Source organism: Osmerus eperlanus, chromosome 2 (genome assembly GCF_963692335.1).
Source record: "Osmerus eperlanus chromosome 2, fOsmEpe2.1, whole genome shotgun sequence".
NCBI classification, from domain to species: Eukaryota; Metazoa; Chordata; class Actinopteri; order Osmeriformes; family Osmeridae; genus Osmerus; species Osmerus eperlanus.
This window is the reverse complement of record NC_085019.1, coordinates 15,185,527-15,207,136: the sequence shown is the minus strand read 5'-3', so window position 1 is coordinate 15,207,136 and position 21,610 is coordinate 15,185,527. Positions and strand designations below refer to the sequence as shown.

The following is a 21,610-nucleotide window of genomic DNA, read 5'->3' as shown; positions in this document are numbered from 1 at the left end:
ACCAAAAGTGGTTGAGCAAGCACATGTCTAGATGTTTCGGTTGTAGGTGTCAGATGGGTTAGTGGTTGGAAATATACAACCCTTGACTTCCCAGAGTGACCAAAACAAATGTTCAGGATTACTTAACAAGATGGAACTTTTGTAAACCTGGCATTTTTTTGGTATCAAATACATGTTATAAGATGACTTTTTGTCATGGTATCAGCTTTCAAATGAAACCACACAAGCATCTAGTTTTGGTTTTTGTATTGCTTGCTAACCACTCCAACATATCTCCTGAAAATGACTTTTTACAATGTACACTTCATGTAAATAAAACTTATCATACAGTTTTAAAAGGCAGTAGATTTGTCATGTGTACAGTTTAATCAATTCAATGGTGGAGAGTCTGTTGTATTGAAAAACAGGGGTCACAGGTCCTGTGATGACCTCATGTTGGATTCCAGCAGATTCTACATGGAGAAAAAGAAAGTTCGGCAGTTAACTGGACTAGTGCATAGTGCTTGTGATGCAGTTGGTGATGTTGGTGAGACACATTCCTGAGGACTGTTCCATGACGAGAGACAGATTTGTCAGTCTGACTCATTTCCAGTTGATTCGGTTCCATAAAGCCAGTTCCATTAGTTCAAGCTCAGTCACTGTGGCAACTTATGCTGCAAAACGAACCTGGGGTCTCATTTATAAAGCTTGCGTACGCACAAAACGGGGCTGAAAATGTGCGTACGCCACTTTCCACGCATAGGTTGTGATTTATAAAAAACAAACTTGACGGGAGAATGTGCGGTCCTCCACGCAAACTCTGACCCTACCGTAGGCCTACGCACATTTTGGAAACAGTTGGAATTGGCGACGCAGATGACCGTACTGTAGTCAGACTGCAGAAGGTAAATGTGGGAAGAACGATTACTCGTAATATTTATATATTTTGTTTTCCTCACACACTTTTCTCACTCGATTTCATCATTATCATGATGATTTAATCCAGCAGTATTATTTTAGCTTGTACTGAGCGATAATTGTTCCATAAACACCTTGTACAATCAACTCAAATTTTAAATCAAAATTCAGCGCTGTCTCACCATCATATTGTCCACTACCGGAGTGCAGGAGGGGGAAATGCCCGACTGCATGGAATGCAGATAACATCACATATCCTACCTTTAAATAACTGCAGAATACAGTGTATAACTAAAGATATTTATTTAATACTGTGCATATATCATCATATGTCAAAAACTGGAAATACAGTCGTTAAGCTCCCGTGCAATCGCTACACTCCACGTCATCAGTCCAGACTTTAATAGATTACCGTTCATAACAAAACACTTTTGTTTTCAAATTGTATCTCGACTCGCGGTATCACTGGCACAGTTGACGCCACTCGCACAGTTTTTGTAATTGGTGATCTACCGGCCACCACATTTTCGGAGTTTTCGGGCTCCACCAATAGGCTAACAGTGTCTGTGAAGTTGTCATGCGCTATGATTCACCGTAAAGAACAATCGCATGCCAGGGTCATGATGAGATACTAGATTAGCATTCATGAGGTGCTTTGCATTGACTATTTATGGTTAAAAATGGGCGTGTTCAGGGCGGGGTACAATGCTGATTCACGTACGCACACTTGTGGGTAATCTGTGATTTATAAAGGGAACATTGCGTACAGGTGTGCGTAGGCACGGTTTTATAAATCTGAATTTTTGTGTGCGTACGCCATTTTAGGCTTTTGGGCGTACGTACACTTTTTTAGTTTTATAAATGAGACCCCTGGGGTCCCAACCCCCTGGGGTTGTGGCCCTCCTCCCCAAGGGGTTCGGGAACAGTTTGATTTTCCAGATACGGCAGCTAGCTCTGTTACAGTAGTGGTGAAGGAATTGGCTAAGGCGAACGCTAGCGATTGGTTATGGCAGATCAGAGTGGCTCTGGGCAGATCCAATAGTTTTAAACTTCAACAGAGTACCCGCCTACAAGGAAGTCAACGCTTGTCAATGGAGCGAGGCCAGACTCTCTGTACAAATGAAATGTACGAGAGTCTGGTTAGGACCAGGCTAGCACCGCACGTCTTTGGGTCCTGAAACGTACACCTGCAAAATTACAACTTTGCACAGTTCTCGAGATAATCGTCAGACACTCGCTGCCCTAAAACCCCTCTATAAAACCACAGACACACAGAGATTCCTTGCATTATTGTATTGATGCACTATTGGGGACAGAACTATAATCTGTTTATTATCAATGCAATGTGTATGTTAATCTGATGTTTTTTTTTTCTAAAACTTATAAATTCAGCTAGGTCAGCATAGGGTCAGTTGAAAAAACGAAATAAATGAGAACATAACAGCTTACCAAGTTTATGCTTGAAGCACTTGTATGTGTCTGGGTTTCTGATGGTTGAGGAGATGATGACCTCTGGAGGGCTAACAGGGGACATGCACCTCAAGACCTGGGTAAGGAGCTTCACCAGGCAAGAAATTATATCAGGGTCGTAAACCACATCTGTTCCACAGTGTGTGGTAGATATAGAAAGAAACAGAATTGGGTTGTACGTTTTTGGGTTGTAAATTAAAAAAAAAAATATATATAATATGAAACTGTACAGTAGGTATGGCCTATCACAAGGCAATTTTTATAATGTACTACAGAATAATGCTATGATTGCCAGATTAGGCCACAATCTTTAATTGTATGACGTATGCCATTTTGTTTACAGGATAATACTTTGAGTAAAATCGTCACAAGTTCTCAACCCACATTAAATCCTATTAGTTTGTATTAATTACCTGTAGCAATGACAGTGTTGGCACCTATCTCCCTCAGCTGCTCCATTGTCACTGCCGCCCAGTCCAATTCTTCCACAGAAACTCTGGGAGGATTTTTCTTAGACAGTCCATTTAGCTGAACATTTTCCTGCAGTTTCTGCAGTACACTGCTGTGACAGTCACTGAACACATATTTGGAGGGCCTACAGGAGCGACACACTGCAATTCCTGTCAACCCCACTCCACTGCCAAGTTCAAGGATAGTCCTAGACAGAGGGAATTAACGGATAACAAACGCATAGGCCATGAATACACATATTTCTGCCTCCATGTGAACACAAGGAACATGTTCATTCACACAGAGGCACGCACACCATTACCTGCCCATAAAGATGTGGGGGTTGTCCAGTGCCCACTCTGCCAGGAAGAGGGCAGCCTCCCATGTGACCAGCCCAGTGGTGCCTTCTGAGATCACTGCCACACTCTCTGACAGGCTCAGAGCATCACCACATGGCTGGTAAGATAAAGATAAGTGAATCTTTCTGGCTTGTATTCCCATGATGGAGGTTAATTTCTTTGAATGACTGTAAGGTCTGAGGTTAATTGTACCAGTAAATAGCTTTTGAAGCACTCAGGTCTCTCCTCAGCACCAAGGACTTCACCCAAGGCGTCGTAGAGCTCATCCAAACGTTCTGACTCGGTAGCTTCATGCTTTAGAACAGAGGAAGGTGGTTTAGTATGGTATACATCTACAGTAGAGCAATTTAAAACACAATTATTCACTAATGGGATTCCTTTAGAAAATGCAGATCAAATCAGATCCCCAGGTCACATTTTAAAACTGATTATGTACGCCATATAACTATGTCCAATAATGTACCAATAACACTGAACATGATGGAACACGACTTGAATATACTTGACAGTTATGACAGGTTTGAACATTTTGGATACCTACCCTTTTGATGAGTTCGATAAGGAATAGTCTTCTGTATTTGACTGATGGTGGGTGTTTGGTACACAGCGAATGAAGGCATGTCTATGAGACAGATATTTATGACAGGAGTCCTGTGTAAGAAGTCGAATGCTTCAGAAATTATGAATAAATAGGCATTTAGGCGTAGGCTACCTGCTTTAAAATATCTGAAATCAACTCGGATGATTTGTCCTTCTCAAGTTCGGTTTGAAGGAGCTGTTGATGAAAAATAATAATTATTTATGAATTAGCCTACATTGGAAGTGGAATTCCGCAACAAAGTGATTTCGTGTTACTCACATTCCAAGGGAAAGTAGGAAAACGGCTCATGGCAAAAAACGATAATTTAAAGGCTTGTAATAGATCTGTCCTGTTCCGTGCAGAAACTATACAGTCATTTTCAAAGTAATCTTTTGAAGGGTGCATATCATTCATTTCAAATAAAGTAAGATAAAGAGAAATAGTAGGCCTAAAGCGTTTCACGTAAAAATGGTCAGACCTTATGCGACGGCTATTCTTTTTTACTTCCGTATTACCGATTTAGTGTGTGTATGCCGAGGCTGATGGTCAATGTAGTTCCGAAAGAAAAATCCATATCGACAATTAAAAATTCACTGTCTAAGTTATAAGCAACCACATTTATGTAATCTTATGTGTCGATCTCCCACAACTGTCAGCCAAAAGTAATTGAACAATTAACCATTCAAAACATAGGCTATGCTTTGAAATAGCCGACATTTGTTCATTTTTTATTTGATATTACGTTGTTATCGTTATTAATATTCGGATAAGTAGGCCTATCTTCGGCCTAGTCTCCAATATCAGGTGAATATAGCTATACCCTACAAATCCCGGGTAGGCCTAGGCCTATCAATTGGCCGCTCATTTCTTGCTGTGTCATTGCGTGAAGAAGATAACCCAAATGACCGTTGGTTTAAGTTCATTCAGTTGAAAAACTCCTACAGCAACAATACAGTGTTAAACGTTTTAGGTGAGTGTTTAATTATATTCCATGGCTATTATTTAAAACCTGTATTCACATTGTCTACGTTGGTAGGCTATGTAGCCTAATTTAGATTATAAACAGGTGTGTGGAAAAGTTAGCTTTTTTGACTGGGTCGAAGCACGTTTCCGCTACACTCTACACACCAGCTCGTGAAACACTGTGATTATAGTTTAATTCTCCTTTACGTGTGTATTTACCCGGATGTTTTTAGGCGACGGACTGATAAAGCTCTAACAACAAAGATGGCAGCTTTCTAAAGCTTGCACTAACTGGAAAAGTGGACCGTATTACCATATGGCCAGGATGATCCTTCACTGTTGAATTGTTTCGATGTGTAATCAATGCTGTGTGAAAGTACAAGCAACGGTAATATATTAAGGCTATTCTTTTTTTTAATCGAATGATCATTTAATTCAGCGTGTTCTGCGTATTTGCCAGACTAGTATCTGCGGTGGACCTCAGAGTAAACTATCGGCAAATTAGCTTGCTCTAGCTCTAACTGTTCGTATGTGCTTTTGATATTACATCAAAATAACAGATTAGTCTACGACAAGGCTGTTTTTAATACGTGTTAAAGTTGGTAATGTCGCTAGCGTGCACATTGTGGTAACCCCCAGTCTAATCAATGACAGTTATGCCTCAGGCTTGGTTGCCTTAGAAACTTGTACAAGGCTCAATATTTGAAGGACAAAAGAGGGCAGTGTACTGTAGTAGTCGATACAAATGTAAACGAAAAACTTTCCTGGACTAAAATGCATTTAAAATATCCACCATTTCATTTTTCTGTCCAACAACCTCTCTTATGCAAGAAATAGTGTCTGATTCACACTTGTTTTACACAAATCTGTACCATTTACCAAAAAACATCTCCATTCTCTATCCCACCGCAGAAATCTGACCTCCAAGCCATTCCCTCGAGGAGAGTCCAGTCCCTCAGGGAGTATTGGTCTTTAGCTGACTACACTGACCTGTGGCCATGGTGCTGAAAATATTCTTCCCTCAGTGCTGTAACCGGGCAGACAGTGGGCTGCTGGTGGGGCAATGGATCCCGGGCCACAATTCAGCTGTGGTCCTAGCAGTCATCCACTACCCCTTCATCCCCTGGCAGGTGAAGCAGTACATCAACGAGGTCAGTAGATCCAAGTGTAACCGAGTTACTCTGTAACTCTCTCCTCAGTATAGATACCCTCCACCCATGCCAGTGAAGCTAGCTTTTCTGTGGCATAGCTGACTAAAGTGGTGTTAATGAAAGATGATTGTTGTGTACATGAGTCTGGAGTACCCCGAGTTCAAACCCTGGTGTGGGTAGGGATGGGTATCGAGAACCGGTTCCCAGTAAATCGATTCCTTGGAATCGTCAGCCAAATTCTTTAACGATTCTGTAAACGATTCTCTGTGCCGTTGCGCATGTGCAAACTATATAGTTTTACTATTACTATTATAGTTTATTCATACTGCAGCAAACATGGCATCTAGGCAGAAGCGTTCTAAAGTTTGGTTGTATTTCACACGACAAAATGACAACAACGCCACTTGTAACGCGTGTAAAAAGTATCTTTCGTCAAAGGGAGGAAATACTACAAATATGAAGAAGCATTTGACCACACAGCATGGAATGAAGTTACTGGAACGTCATGTGTTTGATGCATGCAGCAGCGCAGCTAATGTTTGCGCTTCATCTCTAACTATCTAAGGTAGAGCTAAACTGCTCAAAAGTGATCACAACCACTTGTTACTGTGTGAAGCAATTTGCCTTTATTGTGTGTAGTCGATCAAGTTATCTTCTGTCCCGTCGTTTGAAGCATACATTTTAGCTCTGGCATTCGTCTCCCATTAGTATTGATCACTTCACGTTATCAGGGGGTGTGGAAGTGATCAGCAAACGTTCGCCTGTCCCATTATTAAACTGAGCATATCGATTCTTAATCCATTATTAAACTGAGCATTTTAATTGTTTAACCTTTTAATGGTCCTGTTAAATGTGCCTGAAAACGCCTAAACAACATACCCAAAGTACATTGAAAGCTGTTGTTGAACCATTTTGAGTACATGCATGTAAATGGTCTCTTTTGAAAGGTGACACTGAAGTTATTTCCCCTGTTGTTAGGACCCCTGTAAGTCCTACTGGTGTTGAGTAATAGAAGCTTGAACACAAGGAAACTGAAAGTTTCTATCTCCGACTAGATTTAGTTTCGAAAACAGAGGCCTGAAGAGGCCTAGAGGTGGTAGGTATTAGCTCATTTCAGAGCCAGTCAAAGACAGTTTGAGAAATTTGTTTAGTGTGTGTGTGTGTGTGTGTGTGTGTGTGGTGCAGGACGCACAGACCTAGTTGGCTGTAGAGGGGAGAATCGATAAAGAATCGAATAGATATCGAATCGATAAGCAGGAATTGATAAGGAATCAGAATTTTTTAAATCGTATCAATACTCATCCCTAGGTGTGGGTAAGTGATTAAGAAAGTGTTTTGTCCGTCTCTTCATTAACGGAGTTACTAAGTTAATTAGAGTTCTGGATTTTTATAAGTATTATCAATCTGCAGATTGGGAGAGAACCAGACCTGTGACAATAAATTACAAAACCAGGCTTAGGTTTCAATCAGGTCCTCCTTCAAAGGAAGGCTGGAGGACAATATTTTATAGGGCACAATAATGTAAACATAGGTAGTGACAGTCAGGCAGTAATGGTGTTACAAGAGTCACAGAGAAAGAGTTTCACAGCTCCCAAACCATGACCACTCTCAGGGCAGAGAGATATCATGGGTGGAGCTCTCCTCTCTGCCTGCAAGCCCCTATACTTAGTTTTCACTTGATGTCATGTTCCAAGGGGCACGCGCCCTTGGAGGGCAAAAAAGACTTCCGCTGACCACCAACCAGGAAGCAAGTCATACATTTACTTTGAGTCTGTTGCTTTTGTGTTGCCAAAATGCCAGATAGTTGTTGTGCTATCGGATGCACTAATCGAACAGGAGACGAGCCTGGGCTGTGTTACTATACACGCATGAATTATCTTACAATTAAATTTTCTGGTGTGTATGTAGTCTCACTAACAACAGGGGTCTTGGAATACTATGTGGTATTTGGGATGCTAAATTTTGACAATTTCCATTAATTCAGTGAATTCCATTCACTATTAGGAAACTACACAAAGGGCCTGCAAGCATACACAGGGAACACCCAACTAATTGGATAATAGGGTATCACAATATTCAACACTTTATGATGTGGGAATACATTTACATTTAGTCATTTAGCCGTCCGATAAAGAAAACCCAGAGAGGAGTTTGATCCAAGATGGCGCCGATGATGGCTGGCTCGGTTGCTAGGTGCGCTCTGTATTGTCTTGTTTTGTCTGTTAATTCAGTGTTCTGCCAAGATTTCCGGGGTTCTCTAACACGAGAAGTACTTCTAAACATCAGGACTACAACTCCTGTGGATTTGCTTCCCACTTTTCTGCTTCCAGCGGCAGATTTAGTGGGAATTATAGCCAGTGCCGCGCTAGGCTTTGCTCATGCAGTGAAACGCCGAAGAAGGGGAACGCGAGCGGGAGCGCTAGTTCGGCTTCGCAGACGTGGAATCAGAACAGTGCTTCCAAGTTTTTTCCTCTCCAACGTACGTTCACTGTGCAATAAAATGGACGAACTTCAGCTACTGATGGTGAAAAACAGAGACTTTCTTTCATCTTCGGTTTTGTGCTTGACGGAGACATGGCTGTGCGATTTGATCCCGGACACTGCATTACATCTGGCAGGCTTTCAACTCGTGAGAGCTGACCGGGACACGCACTCTCCGGCAAAACCAAAGGCGGTGGTATTTGTTTCTACATCAACAGTGGCTGGTGTGTAGATGTGACAGTGATTCTGCAACATTGTTCTCCGGATCTGGAATCATTTTTTTATTAACTGTAAACCTTTTTACTCGCCACGAGAATTTGCGTCACTCATTTTGGTCAGAGTTTACATGGCACCGGGTCCACAGGTTAAAGAGGCCCAACGCATGCTCGCCGACCAGATTCTGAGTGTGAAGCGAGCAAACCCGGATTCCCTTGTTATCGTACTCTGCGACTTTAACAAAGGTAATCTCAGCCACAAACCTCCCTAAATACAGACAATTCATCAAATGCCCAACCAGAGAAGAGAACACTGGATCACTGCTACACTACAGTCAGTAGAGCCTACCACGCCGTCCCTCGTGCAGCACTGGGTCACTCTGACCATACCATGGTCCACCTGATTCCTGCATACAGGCAGAAATTAAAGCTCTGTAAACCTGTTGTGAGGACATCAAAACAGTGGACCAGTGAGGCTATGGAGGATCTGCGGGCGTGCTTGGACTGTACTGACTGGGATATGTTCACGACTGCTACCAATAGTCTGGATGAACTCAGAGGCTGTGACATCATACATCAGCTTCTGTGAGGACTGCTGTATTCCAACACGCACCAGGGTGAACTTCAACAACGACAAGCCCTGGTTCTCAGCAGAGCTCAGAAGGTTGAGGTCAGAGAAGGAGGAAGCATTTCGGAGTGGGGATAGAGACAGATTCAAGGAGTCGAAGAACAGGTTTAGCAAGGCGGTGAGAGAGGCTAAACAACTGTACTCAGAGAGACTGAAGCGTCAGTTCTCTGCTAACGACTCTGCTTCTGTCTGGAGAGGGCTCAGGCAGATTACCATCTACAAGCCCAGAGCCCCCCACTCCACTAACGACTCCCGCCTGGCCAACGACCTGAATGAGTTCTACTGTAGATTTGAAAGACAATTGGACTGTCCTGAACTACCCCTTCCCACCCACGAGGCCTCCTCCCTCACCCCATCTACAGTGACAACTCTCTCCATTCAGGAGGGTGAAGTTAACAGACTTTTCAAGAGGCAGAACCCCTGCAAAGCAGCTGGGCCGGACTCTGTCTCTCCTGCCACCCTCAAGCACCTCCCTGGAGACATGCCATGTGCCAGCCTGTCTCAAGTCCTCCACCATCATCCCTGTGCCCAAAAAGCCAAGGCCAACAGGAGTGGAGTCCTTCCGCTTCCTGGGCACCATCTTCTCCCAGGACCTCAAGTGGGAACTGAACATCAGCTCCCTCACCAAAAAAGCACAACAGAGGATGTACTTCCTACGGCAGCTGAAGAAATTCAACCTGCCAAAGACAATGATGGTGCACTTCTACACAGCCATCATTGAGTCCATCCTCACCTCTTCCATCACCATCTGGTACGCTGCTGCCACTGCCAAGGACAAGAGCGGACTGCAGCGTATCATCCGCACTGCTGAGAAGGTGATCGGCTGCAATCTGCCTACCCTCGAGGACCCTGAGGCGTGCGAGGAAGATCGTGGCCGACCCCTCCCACCCTGGTCACTCCCTGTTCCAGCTACTCCCCTCTGGCAGAAGGCTGCGGTCCATCAGGACCAAAACCTCACGCCATAAGAACAGTTTCTTTCCATCTGCTACTGGCCTCTTCAACAAGGCCAAGGACTCCCATTGACATTCATTCACTTATATAACTATTACAAGTCCATCTAATGGAAATTCAGTATGCATAAGCCACTTTCTCAGTATCCGATTGCACTATGTTGACCATTCACACTGCTCATTCTATTCTTATTTTTATATATATTTTATTTAAATTGTTGTATTCTTAGATTGTTTAGTTCTTAGAAATAGTTAAACTTTTGTACTTTTACTTAATTTAAGATCTGTATATGTTTAGTGTTTTGCACCTCCCTGCCACAGTAAATTCCGTGTTTGTATAACATACATGGCGAATAAACCTGATTCTGATTCTGAGGCGATTGTGGATTTGTGCCATTAAACATAACGTTACCTCTGTCTCCGGGGAGGGCAAACAATGGCAGCCGTCCAAATATACACGTATTTGCAGCGAACACTTCATCAAAGGTAAGCTCAAGTAAAGTTAAACACAAGTATATACAGGTCTATTAATTATCATATTTTTAGCCCTAAAACACATCTTTATGTAATCGGTTTGACATAGTTTGTTGTGTATCGAGGCAACCAACTGCAGGGGTAGTTTTTATTATTATTAGGATTCCTCCGTCAGGAGGAACCCTATTGTAATTGTTGGTATTATTGGTGGCCAAGCCGTGAAGCGGCGAGGCACCTATTGTATTTGTTAGTATTATTATTAGGGGCCAAGCAGCGAAGCTGCGAACACATTTGTTCAGAGCCCCACGAAAGCGAGACAAAGTCCAACTCTCGCCCCATAGAGACCCATGCAAATCTGGTGACAAAATCGTCAGAGAAAGCAAAAAGAACAAGATTTTGAAACTGCCGGTAGAGTCGTATTTCTGACCGCACAGACATATAAAGGACATCTCGGGTTTCGGCAGAGTCTTGGGTCTCGGAAAATATCCTTATTTTTTGGATTGGACGTATATGCGTCTAGGTTAACTTGTTTGAGGTGTGAATTTTAGCTACATTTCTGTTATTCTCTGCCCTCAGCGCGTTAGCAATCATAGCTGCACCATCACCGTGGCAACGACAGACACGCACCACTCAGTCTCTCACACAGGCGATTGGTATTAGCTGATTAGTGGAGTCACATGACAGAGTTTGATAGTATTTCAACCTAATACAATTTACAAGAGGTGACTGCAGGTGCTGCTAATATCTCTTTTACCACCATTGCTAATGGAACTCTTTTATTCTACTACGCCACTGAGTGTGTTTACTTGACCATGAGAAGCCTGATTACTAGCAATTGTCGGTTTATGCCAATAATACGATTACTCCGTTTACATGTGTAATTAGTTATGCGATTACTCAATAAACGCGTCTACATGATTCTTTTTATTAATCGTATGCTCCACGGATAACTTGCACCATCATCCTTCTGCAACAAAGTGTGGCCGTGTCTTCCTGTATCGGCCCTACTGCTGTATGTTTCATTCAATCAACACATTGAATCCTACTAAGAAAGCTGAGTAAACGCACTCAATGATAGGCTACAGCTATTACTACCCCAACTATAATTTCAGATGTTAAAACGATAATATTCTTGTTATGACTAGCTAGCCTACTTCTTCTTCTGTTTAACAGTTCAGCTTTCAGCTTCTCCCGCATTGTAGGCTATTTAAGCTCTTAGCTTTGTTAGATGATGCAGTTCAGCTTCCACACTCTTTTGTGTGAATCACACATTTTTAAAATTAATTTCAGCTGTCAGCTTGCGGATATTTTCTCATTTCTGTATTTTCACTTTCAGGAGATGTGTGCTATGACTTTTTTAATTTCTCAATTTTATACTTTTTAATACATTAAGGTTTTTGTGCAAATGATTCTGCATTTTAAAAGTAATGGTAAATCCTTTCAAATCATTAAAAAAGCTTCCTCCTCTTTCAAACTTAACTATTTCAGCATACTTTCAGCTAGAGACACCATTCAACCTTTTAAATGTTCACAAGACATTCAGCAACGGACCCCCCTGTGCAACCGACGCAAGCAAGCACACCCTACAATTTCCCCAGAAATTGTACCCTCTCTAGTTAGGATTCTTCCGTAAGGAGGAAACCTATTGTTATTGTTAGTTTTATTAGGATTCCTCTGTAAGGAGGAAACCTATTGTTATTGTTAGTTTTATTAGGATTCCTCCGTAACTTTAGGATTAACTTTCCTACTTTCGGAAACGGTAGTCTACTATTTCACTGAAGCATTAGCATGACATTAGCCTCTGTTGCCCAGGCAACACATACTACAGTGGTCTATGATGCATCTGTTTTCAATCGTTAAAATAAACATTCTTCACAAATACATTTTCGTTGTAGGATTTATTATGACATTACATTACAAGTAAACGATTTGTTGGTGAAATTATCATTACCTGTGGTTTCAAACCAGTGTTGCTCACTGCAACGCTGTAGCCTACGCGAGACACACTACAAAACATCTACAGAGCTGTTTAGGAAGTCAAACGGTGACAGAACATGTTCGGCACTCCCCTTACTTAAATCAAAAGTCTTTCAATAGATGAAACTATCTGACTACTAACCTGAACTTCATTGCCACAGCCTAAACTTGGTCAATCTGTTCATGAAAATAGTTAATAGCAGAAAAAAAAATGCTTTTAAATCTATGTAATCTTTATAAATAATAAGTATGCATTTTTATATAAAATATACAGAAATATCAGTTGTAAAAATGTCATTCAAAAACAGACCCCTGTGCAACCGACGCAAGCAAGCACACCCTACAATTTCCCCAGAAATTGTACCCTCTCAAGTTATTGGGTGTGCTCAAGCCTTCGGCGAGAGCACAACCTTTGTTCTCTCACATATATATTATTATTATTATTATTATTTTTATTTCTTTTTGCCCCCCTAAAACTCAGTCAATATTTGGCCTACATAGACAACGTAGGTGTCAAAAGTTTTTTCTTGGTAGCGATTGAGTTGCTTGTATTGGAATTTACGTTCCGTTGCATGGTTTAGGCTGAAGTTAAGTTTTTGTGGCGAAAAGTGAAGCTAACGGTGGCTAATTTGCTAGCCACAGTCACTGACGTTACTAACGTCACTACGTCACTAACGTCACGAAAACACGCGTGACTACCTTTGGCAGAACATTCGTTTCGCATCTGTTAACTTGGGGGATAGCTAGGCTAACTATAGCTTTACTGCAAGGCAGCTGCAGGAACGCCACAAGCAAAGAGGCCAGGGTGATAACTATTTACTCATTTTACTTTGTGATATGACACACAATTGTGATGTGTAATGTACAATATTAGCTGATATTATTAAGGAAGTAAGCCCACATCTACTTTCGGAAACGGTAGTCTACTATTTCATTATTTCATCATATTAGCATCATGACATTAGCCTCTGTTGCCCGGGCAACACATACTACAGTGGTCTATGATGTATCTGTTTTCAATCGTTAAAAATAAACATTCCTCACATATACATTTTCGTTGTAGGATTTATTATGACATTAGATTACAAGTAAACGATTTGTGGGTGAAATTATTACCTGTGGTTTCAATCCAGTGTATCACTGCAACGCTGCAACGCTGTAGCCTACGCGAGACACACGACAAAAACATCTAACATACAGTACACAGCTGTTTAGGAAGTCAAACGGCGACAGAAAATGTTCGGCACTCCCCTTACTTAAATCAAAAGTCTATCTAACTACTAACCTGAACTTCATTGCCACAGCCTAAACTTTGTCAATCTGTTCATGAAAATAATTAATTTCAGCCTAAACCGTACAACGGAACGTTTAATCGAATTCAACCAATGCAATCGCTACCGAGACGAACACAGCAGTAGTCTAGTACTGTACCGTAGTAGTAGAATTTACCGGGGCAGCTTCTCCACACAGGGCTATATCGCAATTTGCGTTGTTACCTTACAATGATCGCTACCAGTGAGCTTTTTATGAATGAGCGATTTTCCACTAAATAAATGTCAAGCTTATTTACGTTTTGGGGGGCATATTTTCAGTTAGCAGATGGTACTGTTTGAATCGCGATTCCATCTTCTACTGCCGGGTAACGTCGTAGAATAATCTTCAAAGGGGGTTCTTTATTAATGAATGAATGCAATGAGTAGGCTAAATGCATGAAAATATCACGAGAAGGGAAAAACTTAAAAGGACGTTTAAGTCATAGAGATTAGGTCAATTTGTACACCGGTCTGCCAAATTTATTCGTTTTGATTCAACGATGAGCCTGCCTATAAATAATAATTATGCATTTTTATATAAAATACAGAAATATCAGTTGTAAAAATGTCATTAAAAAACTGACCCCTGTCCAACCGACGCAAGCAAGCACACCCTACAATTTCCCCAGAAATTGTACCCTCTCTAGTTATTATTCTAGTTCCATGGGAGTCAATGGCAGCCCCTAGAACCCTTCGATAACTTTTTGTGAAATTTGCCACACTCATTAAGGACAGTTCCTTCTATACCTACACCAAGTTTCATGTATCCCATTAGACCACTCTAGCGCCACTAATGGGTCAAAGTTGGACTTGTGTTTACACACGCGACTTTTGAACCGTATGACTGATTTTCAAAAATTAGATACCATTGGATTCCCTGGATCAAGACGAGTTCAACATGACGTCAATTTCCGGTTATATAGATTTTCTGCCATTTCCGGTTTTATCAAAAACCTTTTGAAAGCCTACTCCTCATATAATTTCATTCCAATCTTCCCCAGAATTGGCACACATCATCGTCAGAGCAACCCTCACTCAGGCATTATTTATATATTTGATTTTCAAAACCGTTTGTCCGGTACATCAAAATTGGCAACAAAGCAATCAAACAGGAATTTGGGTCAAATCTCAGCAAATCTTTGAGATATCAACACCAAAGTTGGTATATCGGTGGAAGGCACTACAACATGTTACCATGTGCAAAGGCAACTTCATACCTCCAAAAATGATTGATATAAAGCAAATCAAATTTATCGCTGACGCTAAAATAATGCTTTACACATCCGCCGGCCAAAAACTGATACTCTGATTCAATCACAAGTTCATATGAAGACTCTTGAGAATGTTGAGTACACAAATCTGAGAAAAAGTTGACTGTAACATAAAAAGTCGATTTGTGGTGAATATTTGAAACATGCATGCTTGGCTAATTGCTAACGAAATTTCCAATGAAATGTCTCCCCTGCTCCTCAGCGAACGCGCTCCACATTCTCACACACTCAGCCTTTCCCTTGACACACGCGCAAGCTTGGCGAGACGCATACACAACATTTCAGGAGAGTGTGGGCTGACCAAGCCCCCACTCATTCCTTGGCTTGAAGTGAAGGCCCTTGTGGATCTTGATGGTAATGCATTTTAGAAAAAGTTCTCAAAATCCTGAAACATTGATAGTATAGGCCAGGAGTAACTACCACACCACAAATGACGCACCATTATCCATAGGTGGCGCTACGGCCACGCCCCAATTTTCCATTTACAAAGTGATGCCATTTGCATCCCATTTGTCCCAAAATTCTGAAATTCATTAGATATGCCTTATTTCTCATGAGGAACAAAAAAGCCCCAAGAACCTATAACAGCCGCCATATTGGATTTTGTTTTGTACAATAAAGATTTAGGAAACACGTTTTTTCGCTACTTCTCCTACAATTTTTGTCCAATCTTTCCCAGAATTGGCAGGTATCATTGTCAGAGCAACCCTCACTGAATTCTTCAACAGATTTTTGAATTTCAAAACTGTTTGTCCGGTACAGCCAATCAAAATCGTCAACAAAGCAACCACACAGGAAGTTGGATCAAATCTCAGCAAATCTTTGAAATATCAACACCAAACTTGGTGTGTCATGTGGAAACACTACATGTTCCCATGTGAGAAGGCAAATTAATATCTTCAGAAATGATTGAAATAAAGGAAATCTAATTTATTTCTAATGCTAAAATAATGCTTTACACATCCATTAGTCAAAAACTGATACTCTGATTCAATCACAAGTTCATATGAAGACTCTTGAGAATGAAAATATGAATGCTTGGCTAATTGCTAGGGAAATTTCCAATGAAATGTCTCCCCTGCTCCTCAGCACGCACGCGCTCCACATTCTCACACACTCAGCCTTTCCCTGACACGCGCAAGCTTGGCGAGACACACGCACAACATTTCGGGAGAGAGTGGGCTGACCAAGCCCCCACCCATTGCTTGGTCTTTAGCAAAGGCCCATGTGGATCTTGATGGTATTGCATTTGCCGATTTTGTGTGCAATGGTAAAAAGTTCTCAAAATCCTGAAACATTGATAGTATAGGCCAAGAGTAACTACCACACCACAAATGGCCCAATATCACCCATAGGTGACGCTACAGGCCACGCCCTGATACACAAAGATACAAGGTTTTCTGGAATGGGTAGGCTCACCCAAGCCCCTTCCCTTCACTCCTTGGCTTGAAATAAAAGCCTTTGTGGATCTTGATGGTATTGCATTTCAGATTTGGTATCCCATTGGTAAGTCTACAGCATGGATATTTCTATACAGTGACAATTTATGAAGAATATACATTTTTCAATGGTTCGCAGGAGGAATGTTAGGAGGAATCCGCCATTGCTGCTTGCAGCTATATTTATTATTAGTGTGTTTGCTGCAAGCAAAAACACTATTGTTATTCTGCATACTTATTATTATAATTTATTTATTTTCCTCCCACTTTTTCCCGTCGCCTTCTCCTTTCACACCGTTTAAGCTAGAAACACCGTTCAAACTTCATTTGATAAAGTCTGAACTGCTCTAGTGTGCTATTACTTTTCTCATTGATAACTTTTAAAGTTTTTAAGGTATTAAAGTTTAAATTGCTAAAAAAAAATGAATGGGTTTCAATGGTTCAGAATGTTCAAGTCAAATTCAATTGTGACGTCATGCACTGACAGAACTGTTTCTCACCGCGTCAATTTGACACTGTTTAACACTTTGCTTTCTGAATATGCATTGTTTTTCAAATAATATACCTGAACTGTTTATACAATTTTGAAAACAAGAAGTAGGGCTTTCTAATGATATAAATATTTGATGATTATGTTAGGCAAATCATCCTTTATCAAGACGATTTCACAGGGCCATTCTGACAAAAATCTTCTCCGTCTGCATTACTTTTTTAGAAAAACTTATTCGTAACCACTTTCAATACAAGATAGAGGATAAGTTGGAGCGTACGAAATGTGCGTACCTTTGTCGTGAATTCAGAACAGCAGACAGATTTAATATAGACTATTTTGTTTAAAAGTTATGACCACTGAAGTGATGAGTGCGATAACGCTATTCTAATCTAGCGCGATGGCTCTCCATAACTAAAAACGGTTCTACTTTTTTCCACAATCGACCAAATTGGCCAAACCAGGTATGTACATTGAACTTAGTGTACATAATCTAGCTAGATTATTTTTCTTTAAGAAAGTTTCACAGAAATCTGCAAAAATCGAGGCTCAACACTGTCAAAGCCGACTGTCACGGACAGCCACACCGGGGTCACGAAAGGTTTACTGCAGCTGGCGTTACTACGAACAAAAGCGTTGTAACTGAAGTTTTTACTTTTAGTTGACGATATTGAACACATACGTTAAGAAACTTGTCTTTACTCTAAATATATTCTCCGTTTTCAATTTGAAGCAGTAAATCTAACACAGTAGGAATTCTCCCACGACATCCGCTCGCACCGCTTTGACAAAAATGTTTTCTCAGTCCACCATACATTAGACAAGCTAATTTTAGAGCACTTTCAATACAAGATACAGGCCATGTTAGAGTTGATATATATATATATACATAATTGTGTGGGCAATGTAGAACAGCTTTGAAATATGATCGTTTGTTTTAAAGTTATGGCCATTCTAGTGACGAGTGCTTACAACGCTGTCATCATAACGTTAGCTGCCATAGAACGGCGAAACAAGGTCACATAGCTAGCTACGTCTATCGTTCGTTACCTACAAACAAATGCTTCGTAACAGTATTTACTTTTTATCAGCGATATTGACAACAGAGGTTAAGGAACTTGTCTTTAATCAAAATATCGTCTCCGTTTTCAATTTGAAGCAGTAGATCTAGCTTACTGTAGGAAATCTCCCATTGAATCCTGATACTGAAACCTAGATTCTAGGTTAGAAATGTTGACAATGACCAATGGTTGCTATGTTACAAGGAACCAATCTGATTGGCCAACGCTCTTCACTGTTCCACTGTTCAAACTTTTTTCTGTTTCTACATCTTTCAATTATTAATACTTTTCAGAATGGGTTTAATTCGCCAAGAAAAATCACACAGACAAGGAATTTACTGTGGCAGGAAGGTGCACACATTAAACATATAAGAATCTTAAATAAGAAGTGTACAAGTCTAACTAATATTAAGGGGCTAAAAATGTAAAAGGGTTAGAATGAAATAAAATATAAAAAGGCTCTAACATAACGCTTTAACATTTATGAAATTAAATAAGATACCCTTTTCCATCACTCTTTTCTCCTTTTTCAACCGTGAGAAAATATTGCAATGCATAACAATGACAGATATACTTTTAACACTGTCTCACCATTTTGGTTTCAAAGCAACACTTTTTTTCACCTTCATACTGCTGACATACGTTTGTCTGCTATGATATTGATAACTGTTATGCAATATACTCTTCATCACTATATTTGCTCATTTTTCTTCAAACTTTTTTCTAACGTCACGAAAACACGCGTGACTACCTGTAGCAGAACATTCGTTTCGCATCTGTTAACTTGGGGGATAGCTAGGTTAACTATAGATTTACTGCAAGGCAGCTGCAGAAACGCCACAAGAAAGAGGCCAGGGTGATAACTATTTACTCATTTTACATTGTGATGTGAAACACGATTGTGAAATGTAATGTACAATATTAGCTGATATTATTAAGGAAGTAGGCCCACATCTACTTTCGGAAACGGTAGTCTACTATTTCACTGAAGTATTAGCATCATGACAGATTAGCCTCTGTTGCCCGTGCAATACATACTACAGTGGTCTATGATGCATCTGTTTTCAATTGTTAAAATAAACACTCCTCACAAATAGATTTTCGTTGTTGGATTTATTATGACATTACATTACAAGTAAACGATTTGTTGGTGAAATTATCATTACCTGTGGTTTCAAACCAGTGTTGCTCACTGCAACGCTCTAGGCTACGCGAGACACACTACAAAAACATCTGCTGTTTAGGAAGTCAAACGTCGACAGAACATGTTCGGCACTCCCCTTACTTAAATCAAGTCTTTCAATAGGTGAAACTATCTGACTACTAACCTGAACTTCATTGCCACAGCCTAAACTTTGTCAATCTGTTCATGAAAATAATTCATTTCAGCCTAAACCATACAACGGAACGTTAAATCCAATTCAACCAACGCAATCGCTACCAAGACGAACACAGCAGTAGTCTAGTGTACTGTAGTAGTACAATTTACCGGGGCAGCTTCTCCACACAGGCCTATATCGCATTTTGCGTTGTTACTGACAATGATCGCTACCAGTGAGCTTTTTATGAATGAGCGATTTTCCACTAAATAAATTTCAAGCTTATTTACGTTTTGGGGGACATATTTTCAGTTAGCAGATGGTATTGTTTGAATCGCGATTCCATCTTCTACTGCCGGTAACGTCGTAGAATAATCTTCAAAGAGGGTTCTTTATTAATGAATGAATGCAATATGAGTAGGCTAAATGCCTGAAAATATCACGAGAAGGGAAAAACTTAAAAGGACGTTTAAGTCATAGAGATTAGGTCAATTTTTACACCGTTCTGCCAAATGTATTTGTTTTGATTCTGCTATGAGGCTGCCTCTTGCAGGGGAAATGAGAAGACATCTATTTCATTCTACACTTCACTCGTATTTTGAGTTGTAAATGAGCAGCAAAAAAAATATGCTTTTAAATCTATGTTATCTTTATAAATAATAAGTATGCATTTTTATATAAAATATACAGAAATATCAGTTGTAAAAATGTCATTAAAAAACGGACCCCTGTGCAACCGACGCAAACAAGCACACCCTACAATTTCCCCAGAAATTGTACCCTCTCTAGTTGGGTGTGCTTTGCCTTCGGCAAGGGCACAACCTTTGTTCTCTCACATATATATTATTTATTTATTGTTTATTTTTGCCCCCCTAAGGATCAGTCAATATTTGCACTACATAGACGACGCCTGTGTCAAAATGTTTGTCTTGGTCTCGATTGTGTTGCTTGTATTTTTATTTACGTTCCGTTGCACGGTTTAGGTTACAATGTTTTTGTGGCAAAAAAGTGCCTTTAGTCGACGAAGGGTACTCAGTGCTAGCTACATCACCACGTTAGCAACGACGCATGGATTGATGTGCTGTTGCACAGCGAGTATTGTATTGTGCCGTGGTGTACTACTACCAAAGAACTTATATTGACTCTTTGCTACTACTAGCAGCATCATACATGTACATTTAAGCAAATCAAGACTTGCATGTACAGTAAGTAATGTCACATTAAAGAATGTATGTAAAGTTTAAACTCAAGCTTGTGTGGTGCGTCGCTGGCTTCAGTGCCACAGCCTAAACTTTATGTCAAAACAAACATTCTCATTTCCGGTGCTTAAAAACAATCCCCTCACTCAGTGAAGTTTGGCTAGCCACCGCAACAACTTGCTCGTAGCAAACTTCTTTTGAATTAGCCATTTCTCCCTAAATAGATGTAAAGCTTTTTTACGTTTTTGGGGGCATATTTTCAGTTAGCAGATGGTACTGTTTGAATCGTGATTCCATCTAAAATACTGCCGGTGACAACGTTGTTACAGTAGCTTGTTTCAAAGGGGGTTCGCTTGTTTCAAAGGGGGTTCTTGAGTAGGCTAAATGCTTGAAAATATCACTAGATGGGAAAAAACTTAAGGGGACGGACCCAGGGGACGGACCCACCTGCAACCGACGCAAGCGAGCACACCCTACCATTTCCACAGAAATTGTACCCTCTAGTTAGCTTATTTTATAGCGGCTGAATCTGGAATGTCCAGCAGCTACATTGAGTCAGATCGGGAAAATGTTTGTACATTTATGTTTGTCTAGTTGTCAATATCCCTTCTTACGTATGTATTTCTTTCATATTATCTCTTAAAACAGTGAGGCAAAACATCACACAAAAGGGTTTGATGAAAAACATTGTGACATTTCTAGAAAAAAAAAAGTTTCAAATTTCGATTAGTCGATTTTCAGAAGTGTTTGGTCGAGTCTTGGTGGACCAAAGAAAATCTTAGTCGGGGACAGCCCTAGTGCGCAGTAACTGGGGGAGGAGGGGGCAGCGTTTTGGGGCCAGCAGGCGGGCCCGGACCATAGTCAGGTTAATATATTCCACTCGCTTTCTTAGAGACGCAACATAAACCATAGCAGCCTATGCT

The 21,610-nt window shown here is 40.6% G+C and overlaps 2 protein-coding genes across 5 annotated transcripts in view; one reads left to right on the top strand and one right to left on the bottom strand.

Annotated features, from left to right (window-relative positions):
- Nucleotides 1-229: 229 nt before the first annotated feature.
- On the bottom strand, nt 230-4,242 carry eef2kmt (eukaryotic elongation factor 2 lysine methyltransferase). 2 transcript variants are annotated; one of them, XM_062453809.1, is made up of 8 exons: nt 4,036-4,241; nt 3,889-3,951; nt 3,718-3,798; nt 3,369-3,470; nt 3,140-3,273; nt 2,781-3,025; nt 2,347-2,496; nt 230-452 (listed from the first exon to the last, which is right to left on the bottom strand). In XM_062453809.1, exons 1-8 carry the CDS (start codon nt 4,168-4,170, stop codon nt 352-354), a joined length of 1,011 nt encoding a protein of 336 aa, XP_062309793.1. In that variant the 5' UTR covers nt 4,171-4,241; the 3' UTR covers nt 230-351. The 2 variants fall into 2 exon arrangements, with proteins under 2 accessions (XP_062309793.1, XP_062309801.1); XM_062453817.1 differs by lacking the exon at nt 3,889-3,951 and having other exon boundaries at nt 4,036-4,242.
- A 325-nt stretch (nt 4,243-4,567) lies between these two features.
- pigq (phosphatidylinositol glycan anchor biosynthesis, class Q) overlaps nt 4,568-21,610 on the top strand; it is a 56,010-nt gene continuing 38,967 nt past the window's right edge. Inside the window, exons 1-3 of one of the 3 annotated variants that reach the window (XM_062453549.1) lie at nt 4,568-4,726; nt 4,953-5,107; nt 5,632-5,870. In XM_062453549.1, the coding sequence (XP_062309533.1) occupies nt 5,718-5,870 (153 nt within the window). In that variant the 5' untranslated portion in view covers nt 4,568-4,726; nt 4,953-5,107; nt 5,632-5,717. Of the gene's footprint in view, nt 4,727-4,890; nt 5,108-5,631; nt 5,871-21,610 lie in introns of those variants that run through there. The other 2 variants (XM_062453558.1, XM_062453566.1) reach the window with 2 other exon arrangements.

Excerpts from the sequence above, each read along its gene's own strand:
- eef2kmt (XM_062453809.1), bottom strand. The coding sequence starts at position 4,170 with ATGAATGATATGCACCCTTCAAAAGATTACTTTGAAAATGACTGTATA. Across the intron at positions 3,799-3,888 it reads TTTCAGATATTTTAAAGCAG|ACATGCCTTCATTCGCTGTG; the intron begins GTAGCCTACGCC and ends TCTGTCTCATAG. Across the intron at positions 3,274-3,368 it reads GCTTCAAAAGCTATTTACTG|CCATGTGGTGATGCTCTGAG; the intron begins GTACAATTAACC and ends TTATCTTACCAG.